Genomic DNA, 21,078 nt, shown 5'->3' with positions numbered 1-21,078 from the left:
GTGCTTTAACATGCTAACTACTTTTAAAAATTATTACTATTCGAGATTAATCAAGAAAACTACACATCTAGTTTCCTAAGATTATTCTAAAAAAATGAAAACCCCAATTTTATAAGAAGTGAAAAAGAGGCCCTCCTTCTTTATACGAAATGCCCTCTTCTTCCTCTCAGCCAACCGTCTTTATTTCAAATCCCAGCTCCTTCATGAAAACCGCCCTAATGATCCAATCCACAGTGATCTAAATAATCTCTTAACCACTTATATCTGTCTGTACCACACTCTAAGCATCTTGTAATTCTAAAGTGTCTTAGTGTATCTTAACAAAACTTTATAACATTCTATTGGTACATATTGTTTACATACTTTCCCATTGCCTTTTTTGCCAAGTGTTTTTTATATGTCATCTTGTCTCACTAACTGGATAAATAATATCCTTTTTTCAATTAAGTCTTACAACTTTTACCCCTTTTGGACTCAAAATTGCTTAGCATGGGGTGGGGTACACAAAGTATTGCTTGACTGATTTTGAATGTTTATATTTAGAGGAATACAAATAGACTAATGAGCTAGAAAGACCCATTTCAGGTAAAATATTTAACTTTTAAATTCTTAACTGTTTAACGGATCTTTTCTTATTTAAAAATAGGGGTAAGTATTGTTACGGAAAAAGAGGTTTTATAAAATGCCTTTAGAATAATTTCTAAAAGTGAAAACCCCAACTGAATAGAATTACAGTCTAAGAGCAAAGGTACAACAAGGGTTACCTAATTGGTGAACACTTAGTTAATGTGTAACATTTACTGAAAGAAAGACAAATTCACAAGAACAGAAAATGGTTAAGTGGGAATTCAAAGCATTTATAAAAATCTATTTCTTGGCCTTAGTACTCAATGTTCCACCAGAAGCGGGTCCACTTATTAAACTGAACACAAGGCTTCAATACCATCTGATTAAAAAAAAAATCACTATACTACCACAATTGCCTGGAACTACATTATGTGGTCTAAATTTAATTAAACAAGAGTACCATAATCTATCTATTGCAACCATTCTCAAAACTACTAAGAATGCTATGGAAAGACAGCCTCATGTGGATGCACGTGTATTTCCTTCTATTAGAAATGGTCATTCATTTCGTTGTAGCTAATTTTCTGGAAAATATGAAGGAAGAAGGCTTAGATTCAACCATGTACTTCCCAAGTGAGACTTGCTTTAAACGCTTTGTGTAATTTTTTTCAACATTATATGTGATTAGAATTCACACTATGCAGATTTGTTTCATTCAAGACAACTTTCCACAGAACATAATAATTCTGAAAATATTAAAAGAAAACTGTGAGGACAGTGGTATGTTCACATATGTCATCTATAAAACAATATCTATAGCACAGCAGCTAAGAGTACGGAGTCAGGAGCCGACACCCTCAGGTTAAACCTGAGCTCTACTGCGTCCGGCTCGGACTTCAGGTATGTAAGTTTACCTATGTGTGTCTTGGCTACCCACTTGGTGAAATAAGTACAGGCAGCCCCTGACTTACAACAGCTCCACTTACAATTTTTTAACTTTACAATGGTGTGAAAGCAATATGCATTCAGTAGAAATCGTACTTCAAATTTTGATCTTTTCCTGGGCTGGCACTATACGGGATGATACTTGTGATGCTGGGCAGCGGCAGTGAGTGACAGCTCCCAGTCAGCCACTCGATCACACGGGTAAACAACCGATACACTCACAACCATTCTGTACCTATACAACCGTTCTGTTTTTCACTTTCAGTAACAGTGTTCAATAAGTTACATGAGATATTCAACACTTTATTATAAAATAGGCTTTGTGTTAGATGATTTGTCCAACTGTAGGCTAATGTAAGTGTTCCAAGCACATTTAATATAGACTGGGCTAAGGTAGGTTAGGTGTATTAAATGCATTTTCCATTTATATATTTTCAACTTACAATGGGTTTATCAGGACGTAACCCCATCAGAAGCTGAGGCAGATTTGTATAATAAAAGGATCCGTACCACAAATCTGTTGTAAGAATTTGTAGAGTGCTTAGAACAGTGCCTGACACATAGTAAATAAGTGTTTGTAAATGTCAGCTATCACAAAAGTCACAATTTAAAATGTTTATCCCAATAAGTGTTCAAGAACACATCTAGCGAAGAAAATTTTTGTTCCAAACTAGAACTTTTATTTTTTCATCCAAGTTTTTCTCCACAATCATTGTATGCAGTTAAGTGGAAACTTTTTTTCTGATTTTCTAAATGCTAATTTTGTGAAGCAATACTAAAACCCAACAGTACTATTCTCTAAAAAATACCAACCTTACACTCACATATAGAGAGCTGACCTATACCTCAGAAAGTAAAAAGTGAAAGAGGTAACAGAATTGGAAATTTTGACTCCCAAACCAGGAACACAATCCCTAGCTGACACTGCCTTTAGTAAAAACCCATCTTAAGTGGGCAAAATATCTCATTATGGATGGGCACATTTGTTCTAGGGGATTTATTCAGTGTTATCAATGTTCTAGGCTCATCTCACCCAAGCAAATCAAAGAATCAACTGTGCATTGGTTACTGAACTAAATGTTGTCATACTTACCTGCAATCTAATAAAACTTTTTGAGCTGAAATTAACTTAAGAATGACATTTCTAAAAACAATGTAAAAATCAACTCAATAATATTACCTTACAAGAATTTTTAACTTGAGACTCGTAAACCTCATGAAATTATATAGAAAATTCTATTCGTGTAAGTGCATTTTTCTAGGAAAATGATCCAATGCTTTCATCAGATCCTCAAAAGGGAGTGAAATTCCAAAAGGTTAAGAATCACTGTTCTCTACAGTTTACAAATTTCTATTCTTACGCTGTTAGTTTCAGAAAAGAACTTGCTTATATAAAATTAAGCAGTATAATTCTAAATGCATTCCAAATCTCACATTTCCCAAATAACCTTAGATGTGTGTAACATAAATTCACGACTACAAAAACACTTCAAGTTATCTGAAAGTTCTTACAGTCTACAAATCGCTCCCAGAGCTGTAAGGGGGACAATGAGAATCAAGGAGCACAGAACCACTAAGAAAAGGTGAGTACATTTAGCCAACACTAAAAGAATCGATATGTACAGAAAACGTAGGACAGCATGATACAAGGACGAGGCTCTAACTATCGATGAAATACAGTTACATCTGCCGACAAAGACAAGCAAATTTCAGTTTTCCGTAGTTAGAAAAGGCAGTTTAGGAGAAAGGACTTGTCACAGACCATCACCGCAACTTCAGAAAGACCTACGTCAAATTAGTTCCTTGAACTCACAGAAAAAATTTATAATGCCCACAAGCTTAGGCAATATTTTCATTTATTTTACATCTGCCCTGTAATTTAACCTCTTATTATAGTAACTTATTAGCAAAAACATACAACACCTAATGAGACTTCCTTCGAGGTACAGGCTGCGATCGGCGACTACTGCCCTTAAAATAACCCAGTCCAGGTTAAATCACAATAGCTTTCAGTTAAAATTTAAGAACCTTTAAATCTGGCATCAGTTGAAACATAAACAAAAAATCCCAACCAAACTAAAGTCAACCAAAGTAATCCTGAGGTTCGTTTCCTTCCCTCGCCCTTGGGGCGCACCTCTTTGTGCACAAGGGTCTGAAGGTCTCCTAACCTCAGACCCAACTACCGGCCCCGCACGACACCCTGTCGCCAGCCTCAGAGGAACGTCGCCGATGCGGGCCGTCGCGATGCCCGAGCAGCCTGGACGCCAGGCGACGCCCCGCCGGGCCCGAAACGAAGACCAGGGGCGCGCTGCCACCAGAGACCGGGCCGCAGGCTGGCGGGGACCAGCGGAGACCGAGGCCGGGGTCCCAGCTTTGGCCTGGGCTCTACCTCACGGCCCGCGGGCCGGCGAAGAGGACAGGAGGGAATACGCGGACGCACCTGGCGGGGACCCTCGGCGACCGGTTCCTGCGTTAGCACGGCGCCCGTCAGACTCTCCCAGCGTTCGCCACCGCCCCTCCTCCCCGCCCAGGCCACCTCCACGTTCCGCTCCAACGTGGCAGCCGCAGCCCCGCCCAGCCAGCCGGCCGGCCGACGCTTCCGGGAGCGACGCCTCGCCCCGCCCACCCCGGCGCGCGACCCGCCAGGGCACTTCCGGGAGCCGTGGCAGGCCCGGGGCGGAGCGCGCGGCGCGGCCGGCTGGGGACTCGCTCCTTCGATTCGCGCGCGCCTGTGAGGCCAGGGACCCGTTCTGAAGGGGGGCGCGCGCAGGGCGCGGACGCGGCGGCCAGGCCTATGGGAAAGGTGGAAGTCTTCCCGCGTGTAGCTGTCCGGCGGAGGGCCGGCCGCGGCCCGCAGGAACGCCACGTAGCGCTAGCCCTGAGACGTCAGCAGCCCCGCGCTGCTGCCAACACCACACGAGCCACGTGAAGATCCGGCTGCAGGGGCCTGAGCGCAGGAACTCTAATTTGTGACTGGGTTCAAAATTGCTCACTTGGTTCTTCAGTATTGCGTTTTGAGAACTGCTTTAAAGCCAAACGATCTGGTCATGCTCAAACGGTGTTGTGGACATAGTCGTTATTCCAAAGAGGCATAGCGGATAAGGTTTTCCAGTCAGTACCCTATGTATGTGTCTTGTACTTGTTCAATTTAAAAAGCAAGTTCATTTCTGGACTGAAATAGACCAGCTCAAGTGGATTACTTAGGCTACAGTAGCTGATTTCTAGTGTTCTAAAAAGCCTTTCATTTTTATTTATAGCTGTAAGGACTAGTTGACCTAAAGAAGTGCCAATAGAAGTCCGTAACTTAGGGTCTGCTGGTGGGGCAGCGGTTGTGCGCTCCGCTTCTGCGGGCCAGGGTCTCGCTGGTTTGGATCCTGGGCGCGGACACGGCACCGCTCATCAGACCATGCTGAGGCGGCATCCCACATGCCACAACTAGAGGGACCCACAACTAAAATATACACAGCTGGGTACCGTGGGGCTTTGGGGAGAAAAAGGAAAAATAAAATCTTAAAAATCCCTAAACTTATAAGTGGGATCATCACTTTAGTCAACAGAAAACACTGAACTCCCTACTGCCCTGTTCCCCAAAGACCCCCAACTATGTGGAAGTGGGCACTGCTATGGAAAACGCTTCCTTAGAACAAGTCGAGCAGTGGTTACATCCCTTGGTATCATTTAATACAATCATACAATACAACTACACACCTCCCTGTCCCTCACCTGCTTTTGTAGGCTCTGTGAACTAAGAATGGCAAAAGAAAAATATTTCATGACAGGAGAAAATTACATGAAATTCAAATCTCAGTGTCCATAGTTTTATTGAAACACAGCTATGGCTCAATGGTTTATGCATCGTCTATGGCTATTTTAGTGCCACAAGGACAAAGCTGACTGGTTGCTACGGAGACCATATGGACCGCAAAGCCTAAAATGTTTACTATATGCCCGTTTACAGGGAAACTTTACTAACTCCTATCGCTAGACAGGATTTTGCCCACAAACTGATTAATATTCAAAGTCTAAATACAAGACATTCAATATTATAAATTTTTATTTCCAAGCCTTGATATAGTAGCACACAAAGGCATCATGAAAAATGTCAAGTATAATTTATCACTGGTTGTCCTAAGGCTAAAAATAAACGATAACTGTTTCTAGGTATTTATATGTGGTAAAATGTAGACTCCCTAGCTTGTTTTAAATGCAGGCAGTTCTCACTTTGACTATGTAAGCTAAAACTGTGCAAAGCAATTTTAACCTATGGGATTAAAAATCCAAATTGTGACCTTAAAATTTGTCCAAACATTAAAAACCGTCTTGATGTTAGTTATAAATGTAAAAAAAATAGTAAAATGAATATTTAAAACATTAGAAACACTGAAAATTAAAGTTTTCTTTCTTTACAAAAAAACTATCGTGAAGCTTTTCCACTGGCATCACTTCCTATGAGACGAGTTCGTCCTTTATGACACAACAGCTTTCCTCATTTATATCTGTATGTTCGCCTTCACTAAGTTCCTCTCGCTGCATATCTACAAGTGCTCCTTGAGTGGCAGGCAGTGTCAACATTCCCATGGTCATTTCTATCTTCTGTAACTCCATTTACATTCCACCTAAGAATTACATTCCTGCCTGTAATTCTTGGACCTGGGTGCAAATTTCACAGTACCATCCTTATCTGAGCTTGCAGCTTCACCAGGTAACATTAATCAGTTCAGATCAACTTCTGAAACGATGAAACCAGCCTTGCCTGGCAATAAAAATGTTCTTTTTCAGTCTCTTTGTAATTACCATTTTCCTTCAATGCAGCAACTAACTTCAACGCTTTGGCCTGAATGCTAGCCAAACCTAGTGGGAATTGTTTTTGATTACAGTCCACGATCCAAAGGAGAAGTAAACGCTCCATTTCAACCATAAGCAGCATCTCATCCTATCTTTGCTTTGCTGTCACCATTTTCAAATTTGAGCATGTCCAATTTCACTTTCCGTGTTACCACTTTTCATTTCTTGGCTGCCTCTCATCTTTGTTGACCAATCCTCTCTTTTGATTATCCATTTTTGTAAAACGTCACAAGTTTATCGCTGGGAGACAAAGAGGCAACACAACCACATGCTTTACTGTCGGTATGTGAACTGACAGATGTTCAATGACCAATCAGCAAGACTTTGGAAGAAATGATGCAGCTGGTTACGGATCTTGATGCACGTCTTTTATTTGCACAATGACTTGTGGAATAAAGAGCTAGCAGCAAAGTTTATGCAACAATTCACAGTTAATACTGTGGTAACTGAAATTTCAACTGTGTTGTTGGGGGACTGGTGTTATTTAACTAAAGTGTGAAAAGTGATAATCATGCATGTTGGAATGGTGCAAAGAACCACCTGTATCTGAAAGGAAAAACTTGTATTAGTTCAAAAAATAGTCAACTTTTAATCCAATTTAGTTAATTATTAGCCAAGCCTAATCCTAGACCAAATAAGAACTGAAGCTTTTCTCAAAGGAATGCTAGTTCCAAGACTCTGAATTACTCATTGGAGTTAAAAGAAAGTTTGGAGGTAATGCAATACAGAATTATTCAAATTAGGATTTGCAGACAGTCCAGAGACATCCTTTTAAAAATTTAGGCCCCCTCCCCTCATTTCAATCATCTTGAGGTCTGCAAAAGAGTAAAAGTCCAGACAACTCTACTGTTGTGCCGATTGTAAAACTACAATCATCACAAGGCACAAGACCACGTGTTTCTAACTTATTCCACAGCAGCCAGTACCATCTTTACTGCTGCAAAACAGGAGCATCCACCCGAGTGATTTTTTAGTTTTGGTTTTGAATGCATTTATTTTGTAAATCTTTTCATTAAGGGCCATAAACAAAGTTTATATCAACTTTTATGTTTGTAGAAATTTAAGAAATAGGAAATTAAATCAACCTTGAGAATTCACAAGAATTTTTCCCCTTTATATTCCTCAAGTTTGAGAAACACCTCAAGATAACATGCCTAGTTAATGACAGATTAATCTCTATTAGATTTGAGATTCCCAGCTTCCAACCACCTGCCTGTCTACTGTTCTTGAACAAAGCTTAAGTTATAGGATGGTCACCCACTGGCATTTCAAAGAGTCATTTACAGAATATACAATAGGTCAGCAAATTTAAACCCCACAACATATGCTCTCTAAGAATTTCAGGGGCTGAAAGGATTACGTCATTATTTTTACGAAAAGATGACTACCTGACAGACCTGGAGCAGTTACTGTCTGCTGCTCAGCTTTCCACTACAGATCCAAGAAGAAAGTATCCTTGTACTTTCTGTCTGTCTGATTGTGGCAGCCAAGATTGAATGGGGGAATACAGGGAAAAAACATGGGGAGAATTTTTGCAACTCAGAAATAACTGTAAAGAGTGAAGAGCCTGTTTTACTACAAGGAAGAATCTAAAATTTGAGTTTATAAGGGAAGTGTTGCAAAATTATTCCCTTACACCCTTGTCTTCTGATTGATTACAATTTTAAAAGATTAAAGGTTAAAACTAATGAAAGGAAAGCCAGTGATTCTTATAAAAAAAAAAGAAAAGAAAAGATGACTACCAAGGTTAAAAGTCCTGCCCCCACCCACCCAAATGCCTATCCTGAATTAATCTACTGATTCGGAAAATTATATTATTTTTGCAATCGTATGTACGCTATCTCTGAAAGCTGAAAGAATAGGAAAGAATTGTGATTACAATATCCACATCATTCTCAAATCTAACGTTTTCTGTGTTCTTTTGTCAAAACTAGTAAATTTATAAAGCTCTTACCTTATTATATAAATCTGTTAATTCTTGACCAGATAAATCCAACAAATGATGTCCTCTAAGAAAAACACCCTTCTGTTTTATTCCTGAAAGGAAAAACATTTATAGGCAAATCAATGTACAAAAGCTACATCATATCTGTAAGCCTCATGCTTTTCTTTTTCCATTATGTCCTCATCCACATACATTAATCACAACAAATCATGATGTGAACAGCAGTGGAAAAAGTTTAATCATTGGACATTTATACTTTCTTCTTATTTTCAACTTATGCTCTAGTTATAAGGTTTTCATTGCTTAGTCCTTTTTTAAAAATACATAATAAATGCACATTTCTACACATTCCAATTCTCTCATATAGAACAGATACGACCTCCAATCTTACTACAATTAGGAAAAAACTCATAACAAAGATAATTTCAAGTATATCAGTTATCAACTTTGCACAGATTACCTTATGCTAGCTTGGAGGTGTCTTCTTCTCAACATCAAGCCTGAAATGGAAAGGACAACCAAACGTTAATACATTACCAAACTGGCTATGCCAACAGCCATCAAGGAACTGAGGCTTGCCAAGTGAGAGAGTCTGGAAGCTGATGTCTCTCTCTTTCCCCTCACCATAAGATAAGTGTTTGTTGTTTTAAACCACTAAGTTTTGGCTAATTTGTTACATAGCAATAAATAACTAATACAGGGGGGTCACAATCCATGTCCAAAAAGTAAAATGTACAACTTATGAAGGAGCTGAAAAGGTCTGAAATTCTTGGGAAAGGATCAAATTCAGAACCGTATTTGGTCACAAATATTTGAAAACTCTAAGGCTTTCTGAAGTAAAAAAAAACCCATCGAACTAAAAGGCTGAAAAATTCAGCATGAAAATGTCAGTTACTAGAAAATATATTTCATTACATCACAGCAGCAAATAATGGTTCTAGTAGAATTAGCTAAGAATCTGACAAAAGGGTATGTATTCAACAAGAAAAATAACCAGTCATAAAAAGCAAAAAGTATATTTGCTTTCATAGGGTTGTTGTGAGAAAGAAACATTGTTTAAAAAAAAACTGTGCGTGTGTGTTATGTATATATATAAACTGCTTAGCACAATCCCTGCCTGGCATGTAACCGTTCAATAAGCATTAGCTGTTATTATTTTTTCCGAAGTGACCAATTAATGAGTTTCTATGCCATAAAACAGGCAATTAGATTTCACCAAAACCTTTAGAAACCTGTTTTTTAGTTGGACAATACTCCATTTCCAACTCACTGCTGTTGTTCCAGGAACACTTAATACATTTAAAAAGAAAGATATACTACCTCTCTTGTATATTTCAAGTAATTATCTTCTAAGACCCAGGAATCTTTTTCTGACATTTCCAAGAATGTAATTCCTGAAAAGACATTTTCTTTTAAATTACTTTCTGTAATGGTCCATGCCTTTTGCAAATAACATCTTTAAGATAGCTCACATATCCTCATTTACAGACTTAATAATCACAACAGTTCATTATGTGAACAGCAGTGAAAAGGTTTAATCATTGGATATGAAGTTATTGGAGGAAGCAGACATAATCAAATTGAGAACCTTAATGTCACAAGTAAAACAGTAAAAATAAAAAAGCATGTAAAAGTTACAAACAAACGTAAAGATACATAAACACAACTTAAAAAAGAAAAGAAAGATTCCATTTGTAAGGGATTGCATACTTCCCTATCCAGAAGTACACTAAGAATGCCTAGGACAGTGAGCCTTGTGGCTCCTGTAAAGAGAGTTGGTTATTTTCATTTAACCAGTCTACAACATTTCAGTAAATCTGTTCCGCAGAGCAGCAATTTTCAGCAACTCATTTATAATTAATAATTAGAAGAATGCTGTCAAAATAATGTGAGAGCCACACTGTTTCATCTTTCCTAGGACGGCCACAATATCTGGAAGCCAATAAAGCAGAAAAGAAAAAAGCCCTCTTTTTCTCTGTACTCTGATGCTGGACTGGCAGGAATACTTTCATCTCTATCTGAAGAAAATGAATGGGGCCGGCCTAGTGGTGGGAGCTTAGGCAGCCCAGGTTCGTGAGTTTGGATCCTGGGCATGGACCTATACACTGCTCATCAAGCCATGCTGTGGCAGCACCCTACATACAAAATAGAGGAAGATTGGCACACGTTAGCTCAGAGCACATCTTCCTCAAGCAAAAAGAGGAAAATTGGCAACAGATGTTAGTTAGCTCAGGGCCAATCTTTGAAAAGAAAATGAAAAATGAGTGGTGCACCTGGGGTTCCCTCCCCAACAGCACCCACCCCTCTGCAGGCTCTCAGCAGGTTACACAACCTCTGAACCCATTTTAACAGCAGCCTGTTAGCCCAGAGCTTCACTTCCATCTGTGATGTCTAGCACCCCTCAGCCTTGCTCTTTTAAGACACCCTATAGCAATCTCCATTTCAAGTTACCTTTAATGGGGTGGGAGGGCACAAGAATACTTCCCAGGCACTAACTGCTGATTATTTTAGAGATTATAAAATTGCATGTTTTGAGTAGTCAACCCTAACCCTATTTTTCCCATAAGCCCCGCCCTGCTTCTTTCCAATGCACAATTTTGCTAAACATTAAGTTTTTTCAGGAACACATATGGCATTATAGCAGAAACACACGGATCTATTTGTGTGCTAGGGACTCAAAACACTAATTCACTTTAGACATTGTCCCTGCACTCAAGGAGCATCCTCTGGCAGGCTCCTTACAAACTTTAAATCCTTAAAAATAGGGCAACCACCACAATGAGATATCACTTCTTACCCATGAGAATGTGGAGAAATTGGAACCCTCAGCCATTGCTAGTGGGAATGTAAAATGGAGTGACCACCTTGGAAAAGCGTCTGGCATTTCCTCAAGAGGTTAAACATAAAAATATACGACCCAGCAAGTCTACATATACTCAACAGAAGTGAAACCATACATCCACACACAAATTTGTCAACTTATGTTCACAGCAGCATTATTCATAACAGCCCCCCAAAATGCAAACAACCCAAATGTCCACCAACTAATGAATGGATAAATAAAATGTGGTATATCCATACAATGGAATATATCTTGGCAACAAAAAGAAATAAAGTACTGATACATGTTACAACATGGACGAACCTTAAAAACATCGTAAGCGAAAGAAGCCAGTCACAAAAGGCCATATATTATTTTCTGATTCCATTTATATGAAGTATCCAGAGTAGGCAAATCCACACAGAAAAAAGATTAGTGGTTTCCAGGGGCCGGGGGTAAGATATAAGGTCTAAGTATTAATGAGAATGGGTTTTTTGGGGGGAGGGCGGTGGGTGATGAAAATGTTCTAAAATTGATCGTGGTGATAATTGCACAACTCATGAATGTACTAAAAACCACTGACTTGTACATTTTACATGGTTTAATTGTATGCTATATCAGTTACATCTCAATAAAACTGTTACCAAAAAAATAAGGCAATCAATGTTTTCCTTAAAGAAAACTGAAAATTGTAATTTATTTCTATTTAGCCTCATGCAGGTCTTAATTGGTTGAGTACTAGAAAAGTTTCTAAAAGTCTAACCAACTGACGGTGATTTAAATTCAGGTCCCACCCTTTGCACATCTTACAACCAAGCAAGCACATACCCCAAGGAGCGATTTTCCTCAAATTCATGGACTATCCTTAAGCCATGTGACTTTTAAGAAAACGACATAAGCAAAGCTCTGTTAATTTCATTCAAATAAGATATACATATTACAATGGAAAGTAGGTGTGAATAAGTAATACCTTGAGATGAGTCTTTTTGGCTGGAATCCGGACAAAGTAAACAAAAAGGGGTAAAAGAGGCAATCTTGTTTGGAAATGTCGGAATCATTCTTGCGAGCTAGAGAAGGAAATGAAAAGTTACAAACATTTCTCTGTTTTCTACAATGGGCCTCCAACGTTAAGCAGGACGGAAAGAAACTAATTATTATGCTAAGGATCTCTTCAAAAGATACAAAATAGAAACTGTGCGCTACGTTGGCCCCATTTTCTTTCTTCTTTGAAAACTGAAATTTCATATCGCAAACACAAACGGCTTCCAATACCATCTCATTCCTGAAAGCTATCCATGATGCCCCACATCGCAACCAAAACAATTCCACTGCCCCTCCTAGCACCCCAATGACGAGTCCCCACTAGACCGCGAGCTGCCCCAACAGACCCAAGGGTCTTACCTTATTTTAATTTCCCCATTGTGGCAAAAGGTCTTGCAGAAAACGGTTCGTTGAATTAAAAATCGACGTATCCTCATATTAGACTCATTCAAGCTCCTCTGCTGTCACACACGTTAACCGCCAACCATAACAGCTCCTACATTATCTCCACATCAGGGAACTAGCAAATAAAACGCAAGGAAATGACATGCCTCTCAGCAAATAATTTATTTTTGGCCCAATTTTGTCTCCTATTTTTCTAAGGCACCGCGTTTATCCCTCTCCCTCCTATCCCTTCCTCGCGTCACACCCTCCAGTCACTTTCAGAGCTCACACCAGGAGACCTATCGGCAAACCCCTGGATTCGCCTCAACTTTGATCCTGCCTCTCCGTTTCGCATTCTCAGGCTCGGCCTCGCACGAAGCGCGATGGCACCGGATTTAACCAGGTCGGGCGAAAACAGAAGGAATAGGGACCCAAGACAGCAAAATCTACCAACCACCCTCGAAGAGAGAGGGAGGGGCGGTCAAGTGCTCGTCTTAAGGCCCCCGGCCTTTACGATTGGCTGCTGCGACACGACGTGGCCTGTGATTGGTCACGGCGTCAGGCGCAGCGCCCACGGAGAGGAAGGGTGGGCGCTCCGCGCTTTAAGAGCCCGCCTTTCCCGACAAATAAAGGTCGCCGCCGACGACTCAACGGGCGGAGCTAAATTTATCGTGATTCATGCTGTCGCGGGGACACCGAAAGTGGAGCCCCACGTAGCAAGAAGATGACCCGAAGTTGCTCGGCAGTGGGCTGCAGCACCCGGGACACCGTGCTGAGCCGGGAGCGCGGCCTCTCCTTCCACCAGTGCGTGAGAGCAGCCTCCGAGCTCTCTTAACTCCCAGCACGGCCAGGCGGGCAGTAGGCCAGGGCCGGGCGGGGTCGGGCGTCGTGCCGTCGACGTGACGTGGCGTGACGTGCGTAGCGTGGGCGGGGGAAGGGGACCGGGGAAGTTTGAGAGTCAATGCTGTTCTTGATCAGTGTTTAGCTCCAAGTTGCTGGTTGTTTCTCCTGGCCTCCCGCTTGCCTAATGGCTTTTAGCGAGTTACTCGGAAGGAGTCCTGCTTACTTTGGGCCTTTTTATTATTTAGCGTGAGGAGACGGCAAGGGAGGGCAGTTCGGGAGAACTGCGGACGGCGTGCATTTCCATTAGGGTCTGTGGCTTGTGAGCATGGGTACAGATCAGTTTTCACGAGTACTGCCTGTCATTGCAAGTTGTTCAGTGGTGTTAGCCGTGCCCTGCAAGGCCAGTCCGATTCTGGCTGGATCTGGTCATGGCAAGGAAGTTTCATTTGGCTTAAGAGTGAGGCAGATTTTCAAACTAATCTAATTTGAACTCACGTCTATGATCTAGACTGGTAAATAGGTCATTCAAATTAATGTCCAAGGCACAATGGGAAGTAGAAAAGTGGGTAAAACAGACCCTCACAGACTAAAAGAAATGTACGTCAGAAAGACATAGCCCATTAAGGTAATATGAGACGTAGATTTAACCCACTGACAAAGCCCTTTTATGAGATCAAAAACAGCCTTGTGGGACAGGTGGTATTTGAATTGGGCCTTGAACCTCACCTAGATTGTGGAAAGCAGGTGGGAGGAGGATAGCACTTAAATAGGAATAGCATGGGAAAACGTAAAGGGATGGAAAGTGCGGGTATAATGTAGAGGAGTGGGAAAAGTAGCTTAGAGACAAATTATTTTAAAAAATGTCAGGTTAAGGAATTTGATCTATGTCTGGTAGGCGTTTTGTTTTTTAACTAGGGCTGGTTCCTCCACCTAAGCTGTTATCATTGTATCCTTTCTTTCTCCTCGGGGATTTTTTCCTGGCAATTAGTTCCTGTTCTTGTTGTTTTGAATTGCTGTCTCTACTGATTACTTCCCTAAATTCAGTGAGCATGCTCATATTACTTCCATTTTTAAACACACGCAAAAACTCGAGCCTCTCTGCACCGCTACACTACTACTCTCCTTCCCTCCGTAACCAGGCTCCTCAAACCGGGAGCATACACCTACTTCCCTAAATCCGCGTTGACTTCTCAATCTGCTGTAGCCAGATACCTGTCACCACTGCTCAAAAAAAAAGCATGAGCAAGGGTCACCAGTAATCTTGCCAAATCTAAATGAGCACTTCGAAGTCCTCTTGCCCTGTTTTTAACTTTTAATCATATTAACCACTTCTCGAAACTCTCACCTCCCTTGGCTTTATGGACACATTCTCTCACTAGTTCTCTCCCTTTTCTCTAATTTCTTCCTCAGTTTTTTGCTGCCCTGCTTTTCCTGTGTCTTCTTCCTAGTTTTCTTAAATAGGAAAGAACTTATTTATTGCTTTTGTTTTATATATTGAGGACCAAAGTAAGACTTGCTTAATTTAAAAGAAAAAAAAAGTGATGCAGTTATTACAGTAGTCTCCTATGATTCTTCCAGCCTGATTTCTTCCTCCTTCATTCCATTTTCCAGATTCTGGGAAATTGTTTTTCTAAAAATGCAAATGTTGTCATGCTGGTTCCCTGCAGGCAGGATTTTGATCCCTTGGGCTCTTAATGCCAAGCTCCGCTGTGAAGCCTTTCGTCATCCACCTGTCTTCCACCTGAATTCCGTTCCCTCTGTATTTCTATTATTGTACATGTGTGCTGAATTAAACAAACACATATCTATGTATGAATGGGAAGGAATCATTTTTGTCTTCCTGGCATGTAGGGAGTTGTAAGAAAAGCAGGAGAGAATAGAGACAGGAAAAGGAGTTAGAATACCATGGTGTTAGTCCTAGCAACAAGGTAGTATCCATCTGAAGTAACGGCTCAGCAAAAAGGTAATGTGGGAAGGAGAGAATTCGTCAGTTTGCCATTGTATAAAGCTGCCATCTTCAAACTTTTTAATCATGGAGCTCTGTCCGTAAAAAAGTTGAGTACGTGCCCCTGAAATATGCATAGTGATGTATAGATTACGTATATGAAGTGATGCACTAGTACTTATTATCAAATACAAAAATTAAAGGATGGAGCAAAAAAATTATAAGAATAAATTCTAGTATTTTCGTCAGATCTCAATAAATGAGTACAGACTCCTGTGCTGGCCGCTAACCTAAAGAATGGATCCAAAACTTACTAGCATACAAGACTCTGTGATCTGGCATCTAGCTACCTCTCCAGCCCCTCTGTAATCACTCCGCTCTCAACCCTCTCAAGCCCTGAAATTAACTTATTTTTCAATGCTTTATCAGCCGCTAAGATCCCACTAGTTATTTTATATCTCTGTGTTTTTGTATCTGTTTGGAGGGGCCACTGTCTGCATGGCAAACTCTTCAACTTGAGCTCCAATATTATCTCCTCTGAAGGCCTCCTCAACATCCCCCAGCACCATCACCAGAGCTGTGGAAGAAGTTGTAAGGACACAGGCAAGGGGCTCTAACTGAAAAGCCTGAGTCAAAATGACTGAAAATTGTGGAAACTTTTATTACAAGAATATTGGTGCTCTGTCAAACACATAAATGGCTAAATTCGAAGTGGGACTGGCAAGAAAAATTAAAGTGACCCCTTGATGCGTTCTCTTTTTGTTGGTGTAAGGGGAGTAAGAAACAGTTTATTTCATAACCAAAGAAATATATGTATGATAATTTGGAAGAGTTTTTGCCCGAATTGTTGTAATATTTTCTATTTTTAAACTTTTAATTATGAAACATTTCAAACACACTAGCAGGCAAAAAATTATACATATAACAAACACCTGTGTACCTATCACTAGGATTAAGCAGATGTTAACATTTTGCCTTGTTTCAGATTTTTGTTTTCTTTAGAAGAGAATTAAGTTATAGGTATAGTTAAAGCCTTACCCTTCAGTCCTTTCTGTCCCTTTTCTTCAGGTAACCACTGACGAAGGGGTTTTGTTAGCTAATTCTATGGAAAGTATTTTATATTCAGGGAGCCAAAGGTAAATTTCTGTCGGTAGTGTAAAAAGGCATAGTCAACAGGAGAAAGAAAATGAATTCTGTATTACAGCATAAACCAGTTCTCCATTGTATACAGTCATGCACCGTGCAAGAATGTTTCAGTCAATGACAGACCCCGTATACAACATACATTCAAGGCTAGGAAAAAGTGGTGCCTTTCAAAGCAAAGTAGGAAAATGGAGTATAGGAAGTGTACTTGTTTTCTGCTGCTGAGTAACAAGTTTCCTCAAAATTGGGTGAAAACATTTATTATCTCATGTAATTTCTAAGGGTCAGGAATTCAAGGGTGGAGTAGCAGGGTGTTACAGGATGTTTCGTAAGATTGCAGTCAAAATGTTAGCCAAGGCTGTGGTCATCTGAAGGCTTGACTGAGGCTGAAGAATCTACTTTCAAAAAGGCTCACATGGCCTTTGGCTGGAGGCCTCAGTTTCTTGCCAGGTGGACGTCTCCATAGGGCTGCTTATGACAGGCAGCTAACTTCCCCCAGAGAAAAATCACTCCTGAGAGAGAGCAAGGAGGAAGCCTCAGTGCCTTTTATGATCTAGTTTCATTGCCCACTGTCACTTCTGCTTTGTTTATATTCCGCAGGCAAATCACTAACTCCAGCCCACACTCAAGTGGAAGGAAATTAGGTTCCACACCTTGAAATGAGAAGTACCAAAGAATTTGTGGGCATAGTTTAAAATTGTCACAGGGAAGGAAAAGAAACACCTTTTAAATTTGACCAGATTCTGTTAAGCGTAGGCAGTGAAGACAAAATGTGGGATATTTAATATGAGAATTGCCACCATACAAATTGCAAAGAACAAAATCACTTAGAAACTGAACTTTTGGATTCAAAAAGATCAAAGAACTCTGAGAAATAAAATCACATTAAGTAAATTAAACTTTAACTGGACTTAATGTTTATATGAAGCAGTTAAATAATAAATGGATTCATGTAATAAATACTACTGTAGTATTAATAAAATATTTTCATGTTAATGGAACTTTAATATGATTGCTATAGATTTCCAACTGATACCATACAGCGCTCAAAATGGATCAGGGCTGTTAATCGTGTGGACCCCAGAAGCAAAAAGATTTGGATCCCAGGACCAGGTGCTATACTATGTTCCAAACATTTTCAAGAAAGTGACTTTGAGTCATATGGCATAAGAAGAAAGCTGAAAAAAGGAGCTGTGCCTTCTGTTTCTCTATACAAGGTACTTAAATCCAGGTGTAAACAAAACTAAATTTTACCAAGCCTTTAAAAATCAAGATAGCTCACATGGCTAGAATTTACAGAGATTTAAAAAAAAGAACAACAACCTTAGGACTAAAATAAATCCAATAATAGATTTTAAATGCTTAGAAAATTAGTTTTTGTCTTTTTAAAATCTATATGTAATAATAGTAATTCTGCCTTGGAGCTTTTTTAAAAATAAGGGTATAAATGCAAATCATGTCTAGACATAAATAAAGGTTACTAAACTGATCACAAAAATCAACTAGTGGATGTAAACAGCCTTAGAATTCAGATTTTTGTTTAAGTATGAGACAGTTTTCATAATATGTAGTTAGAAATTATCAACCCCTTTTTGGCTCTTCCCAACAATGTTACTGATCTTTGACCAAAAATGTACCTAATCATTAGCATTGATGTAGAAAGACATATATACAGAAAATAGAAAATTTTCTGTGGGTCAGTCACCAGTATTGGTGTTACAGTCTTATGTTTCTTTTGATTGTTTTTATTTTATCCTTTTCCGCCTTAGCCACACTCTTGTACATGGCTAATCGCTGTCTGCGCAGTCTGCGATAGGCGTCTAACTGTTCTATGCTGACACTACCCTTCCTCACTCATTGGAGTCTCCCTCTCTTGGTATTGTTTTATCTCATCCCTTTATTGAGAAGAATATGTTAGTGTCAAATCCAAATTCATGAATTCCAAGAGCTTTCCGTTAATTGATTTGTGCATTTCTAACTGCTCTGAATTCTCTTTTTGAACCACATATACTTAAAACCACTGTTTATGTGATAAATTGACTTGCTCTCATGTTTTTGTGTAAAATCAATAATAGTTATTGTTTATTGAGGCCTACAATGGTCCTGGCATTGTAGTAGGGAATTTACATAAATTAGCTTATTGTATCCTCAAAATAACTCTGTATTATTATCCACATTTTACAAATGAGGAGATGACGGATTGTAGAGGTTAAGTGACAGATAACAAGTGAGGGAGCTGGGATTCGAACCCTGGTCAGTCTTAATTCCAAAGCCCATGCTCTGTCCACTATGCCTTCCTTTTTGCATGAATAACTTCCCTGTCCCCTCCATTAAACCACGTTGCTGCTGTTTCAAAGAACTACTCAAAACTCACTTCCATAAAGCCTTCGCCAATTACCACCTTTCTCTAGTTAATTTCAGAAATTTTTAGCATCATGTTACGATTTCTGTAGAGATGCAAAAAAATCCTGTTTACATTGTCTTGTGGACTATACATTTGAAAAAGCTCAAAGATTATGACCTTTTTTTTTTATAACTAACTCTCCACATCAACCAGGTGAGTGCTTTGCTTTCAGTGGTATTTTTATAGATAAGCTTCTGTGTGATAATTTCTAAAATAACCCTAGTTTTATATTTCTATCATAGGTTCTTCAAGGGGTACACCTTAAAGGTAAAGCAAGACAGAAAATCCTAAAACAGCCACTTCCTGATAATTCTCAAGAGGTTGCTACTGAGGACCACAACTACAGTTTAAAGAGGCCTTTGACAGTGGGTGCAGAGAAACTGGCTGAGGTGCAACAGATGCTACAGATGTCCAAAAAAAGACTTGTTTCTGTAAAAAACTACAGGATGATCAAGAAGAGAAAGGGCTTACGATTAATTGATGCCCTTGTAGAAGAGAAACTACTTTCTGAAGAAACAGAATGTCTGCTACGAGCACAGTTTTCAGGTTTGTTCCCCAATGACCTGTAATAGTTACAAAATAGCTCAATTTTTCTGAATATTTCTAAGTATTTACTCTGCTATTGCCTATGAAAATGTGCTTTTAGCTGACAAGTGAAAAGTCTCAGTGTCAGCAAGAAGAATGAAAAGTAATTGCCAAAATCCTTTTATGATTTTATAATTTTAAAAGTAATATATTCATTATAGAAAAAGCAAAGAAATATATAAATGATGAAAATAACACATAATCCTACTACCCAGAGATAAGATCATGTGGTATATACCATGTACTGTACTTTTTGTTTTTTATAATAGCACCCATTTTACTGCAAATTCTTTATAAACAATTGTAACTGCTACATAATTGATCACTAAAGTCTTTTCGCAGTGGAGTTGAATTAGATAATTTGCAAAATCCCTTTGAGCTTGAAAATTGGGTCTCCAAATCTTTTTCTAAAATATTCTATAGAGTATATATATATATATTTCATTGAAAGACTACTTAGTCTTCCTTGTGAACCAGGATATTTGAAAAGGGGCAAAATAAGAATTGCCAACTTACTCTTTGATGAAAGGAGCAGAGATTTTGGATTTACATTCTGGTGAAAAGAATTAGGTCCTGTTTCTAGAAAAGAGTAGGTATCTCCAAAGGAGGAGAATATTTTGTTTTTCCACGACGGGCATAGAGGTGGTAAATAGGAGTCCCCACCAGGAACAGAGGATATTTTTTTCTCTCAATGGTAGGCAGTCTCTTCAATCTGAATAACACCCTATTCCCAGAAATGTTGCTTGTGTCTAATTGTCATCCTCAGATAAATGGTAACCAGGGAACAAAATAAAACAAATGAATGTCCTCATAATCCAGAGACTTAATTTTGTCCAGTTATTTCATTTTCTTTCCTATGTCTCTAAAAATCTCCACTCAGGCTGCCAGTAAATAGTGGTTCAAGTAGAAACTTTCTTCTTCCCTCTTTCTGATGAAATGATTCAAGGTGAACAAGATAAATTGGTCAAGAGGCCCTAAGATTGGGTATTGACCTCTGAGCAAACTCAGTTAAAATGTGATTGTATTTATATTTGAATTTTGATGCCCAGTGAATTTTATATCCGAATGCTATAATCTGTACCTGAAAATATTACTGTACACATTCTTCATCACAGAGAATAAATAAATTTGTTTTCACAGATTTTAAGTGGGAGTTGTATAACTGGAGAGAAACAGCTGAGTACTCCACAGAAATGAAACAATTTGCGTGTACACTCTACTTGTGCAGTAGCAAAGTCTATGATTATGTAAGGAAGATTCTTAAGCTCCCTCATTCTTCCATCCTCAGAACGTAAGTGAGTTACTTTTTAGATGTTAAATAAAACAAATATTTTGTTCTTTTATTGCATTTTATACATTAAGGCCATTAGTATTCATCTTATTTAATTGTCCATTTTCTCTTTTTTAAAAACTTCTACCTTGTATTTGCATATTATCACAACAGTGATATTTTCACCAAAAAAAATGAAGATGTATAGTCTGATAAATTTTTTTCATCTTCTAGATGGTGGAGACACTCTGGATGATGAAATTAAAATCTTGAAACATTTGAATTTCTAGTACACTTCATTAGTTTTAGTATCTGACTATCCTAGGAAATCTAGAAGAGT

The 21,078-nt window shown here is 39.1% G+C and overlaps 2 protein-coding genes and 1 non-coding gene across 56 annotated transcripts in view; 2 read left to right on the top strand and 1 right to left on the bottom strand.

The window, feature by feature from the left end:
• Positions 1–13,140, bottom strand: part of SEC31A (SEC31 homolog A, COPII coat complex component) — an 87,793-nt gene extending 74,653 nt beyond the window's left edge. For 11 of the 50 annotated variants that reach the window (XM_008525771.2, XM_070614490.1, XM_070614494.1 and 8 more), the window contains exon 1: positions 3,953–4,397. The gene's annotated coding sequence lies outside the window, so the exon portion shown is untranslated. Of the gene's footprint in view, positions 1–3,952; positions 4,398–8,311; positions 8,395–8,762; positions 8,803–9,622; positions 9,697–12,093; positions 12,191–12,524 lie in introns of those variants that run through there. The other 39 variants (XM_070614486.1, XM_070614491.1, XM_070614495.1 and 36 more) reach the window with 9 other exon arrangements.
• Positions 7,738–7,869, top strand: LOC139082703 (small nucleolar RNA SNORA31). Its single transcript, XR_011538907.1, has one exon. It is a non-coding gene; the product is annotated as a small nucleolar RNA SNORA31 (small nucleolar RNA).
• THAP9 (THAP domain containing 9) overlaps positions 13,101–21,078 on the top strand; it is a 31,656-nt gene continuing 23,678 nt past the window's right edge. For 2 of the 5 annotated variants that reach the window (XR_011538635.1, XM_070614525.1), the window contains exons 1-4: positions 13,219–13,352; positions 17,501–17,696; positions 19,126–19,429; positions 20,609–20,763. Coding sequence is in view for 4 of the 5 variants with exons in the window: in XM_070614525.1 (XP_070470626.1) it covers positions 13,273–13,352; positions 17,501–17,696; positions 19,126–19,429; positions 20,609–20,763 (735 nt within the window). In the remaining variant the exon portion in view is untranslated. Of the gene's footprint in view, positions 13,353–17,500; positions 17,697–19,125; positions 19,430–20,608; positions 20,764–21,078 lie in introns of all 5 variants that reach the window. The other 3 variants (XM_008525783.2, XM_070614524.1, XM_070614523.1) reach the window with 3 other exon arrangements.

This window comes from Equus przewalskii, chromosome 3 (assembly GCF_037783145.1).
Source record: "Equus przewalskii isolate Varuska chromosome 3, EquPr2, whole genome shotgun sequence".
Taxonomy (NCBI): Eukaryota; Metazoa; Chordata; class Mammalia; order Perissodactyla; family Equidae; genus Equus; species Equus przewalskii.
The sequence above is the reverse complement of the archived record's forward strand: the minus strand, read 5'-3'. Positions and strand labels throughout refer to the sequence as shown.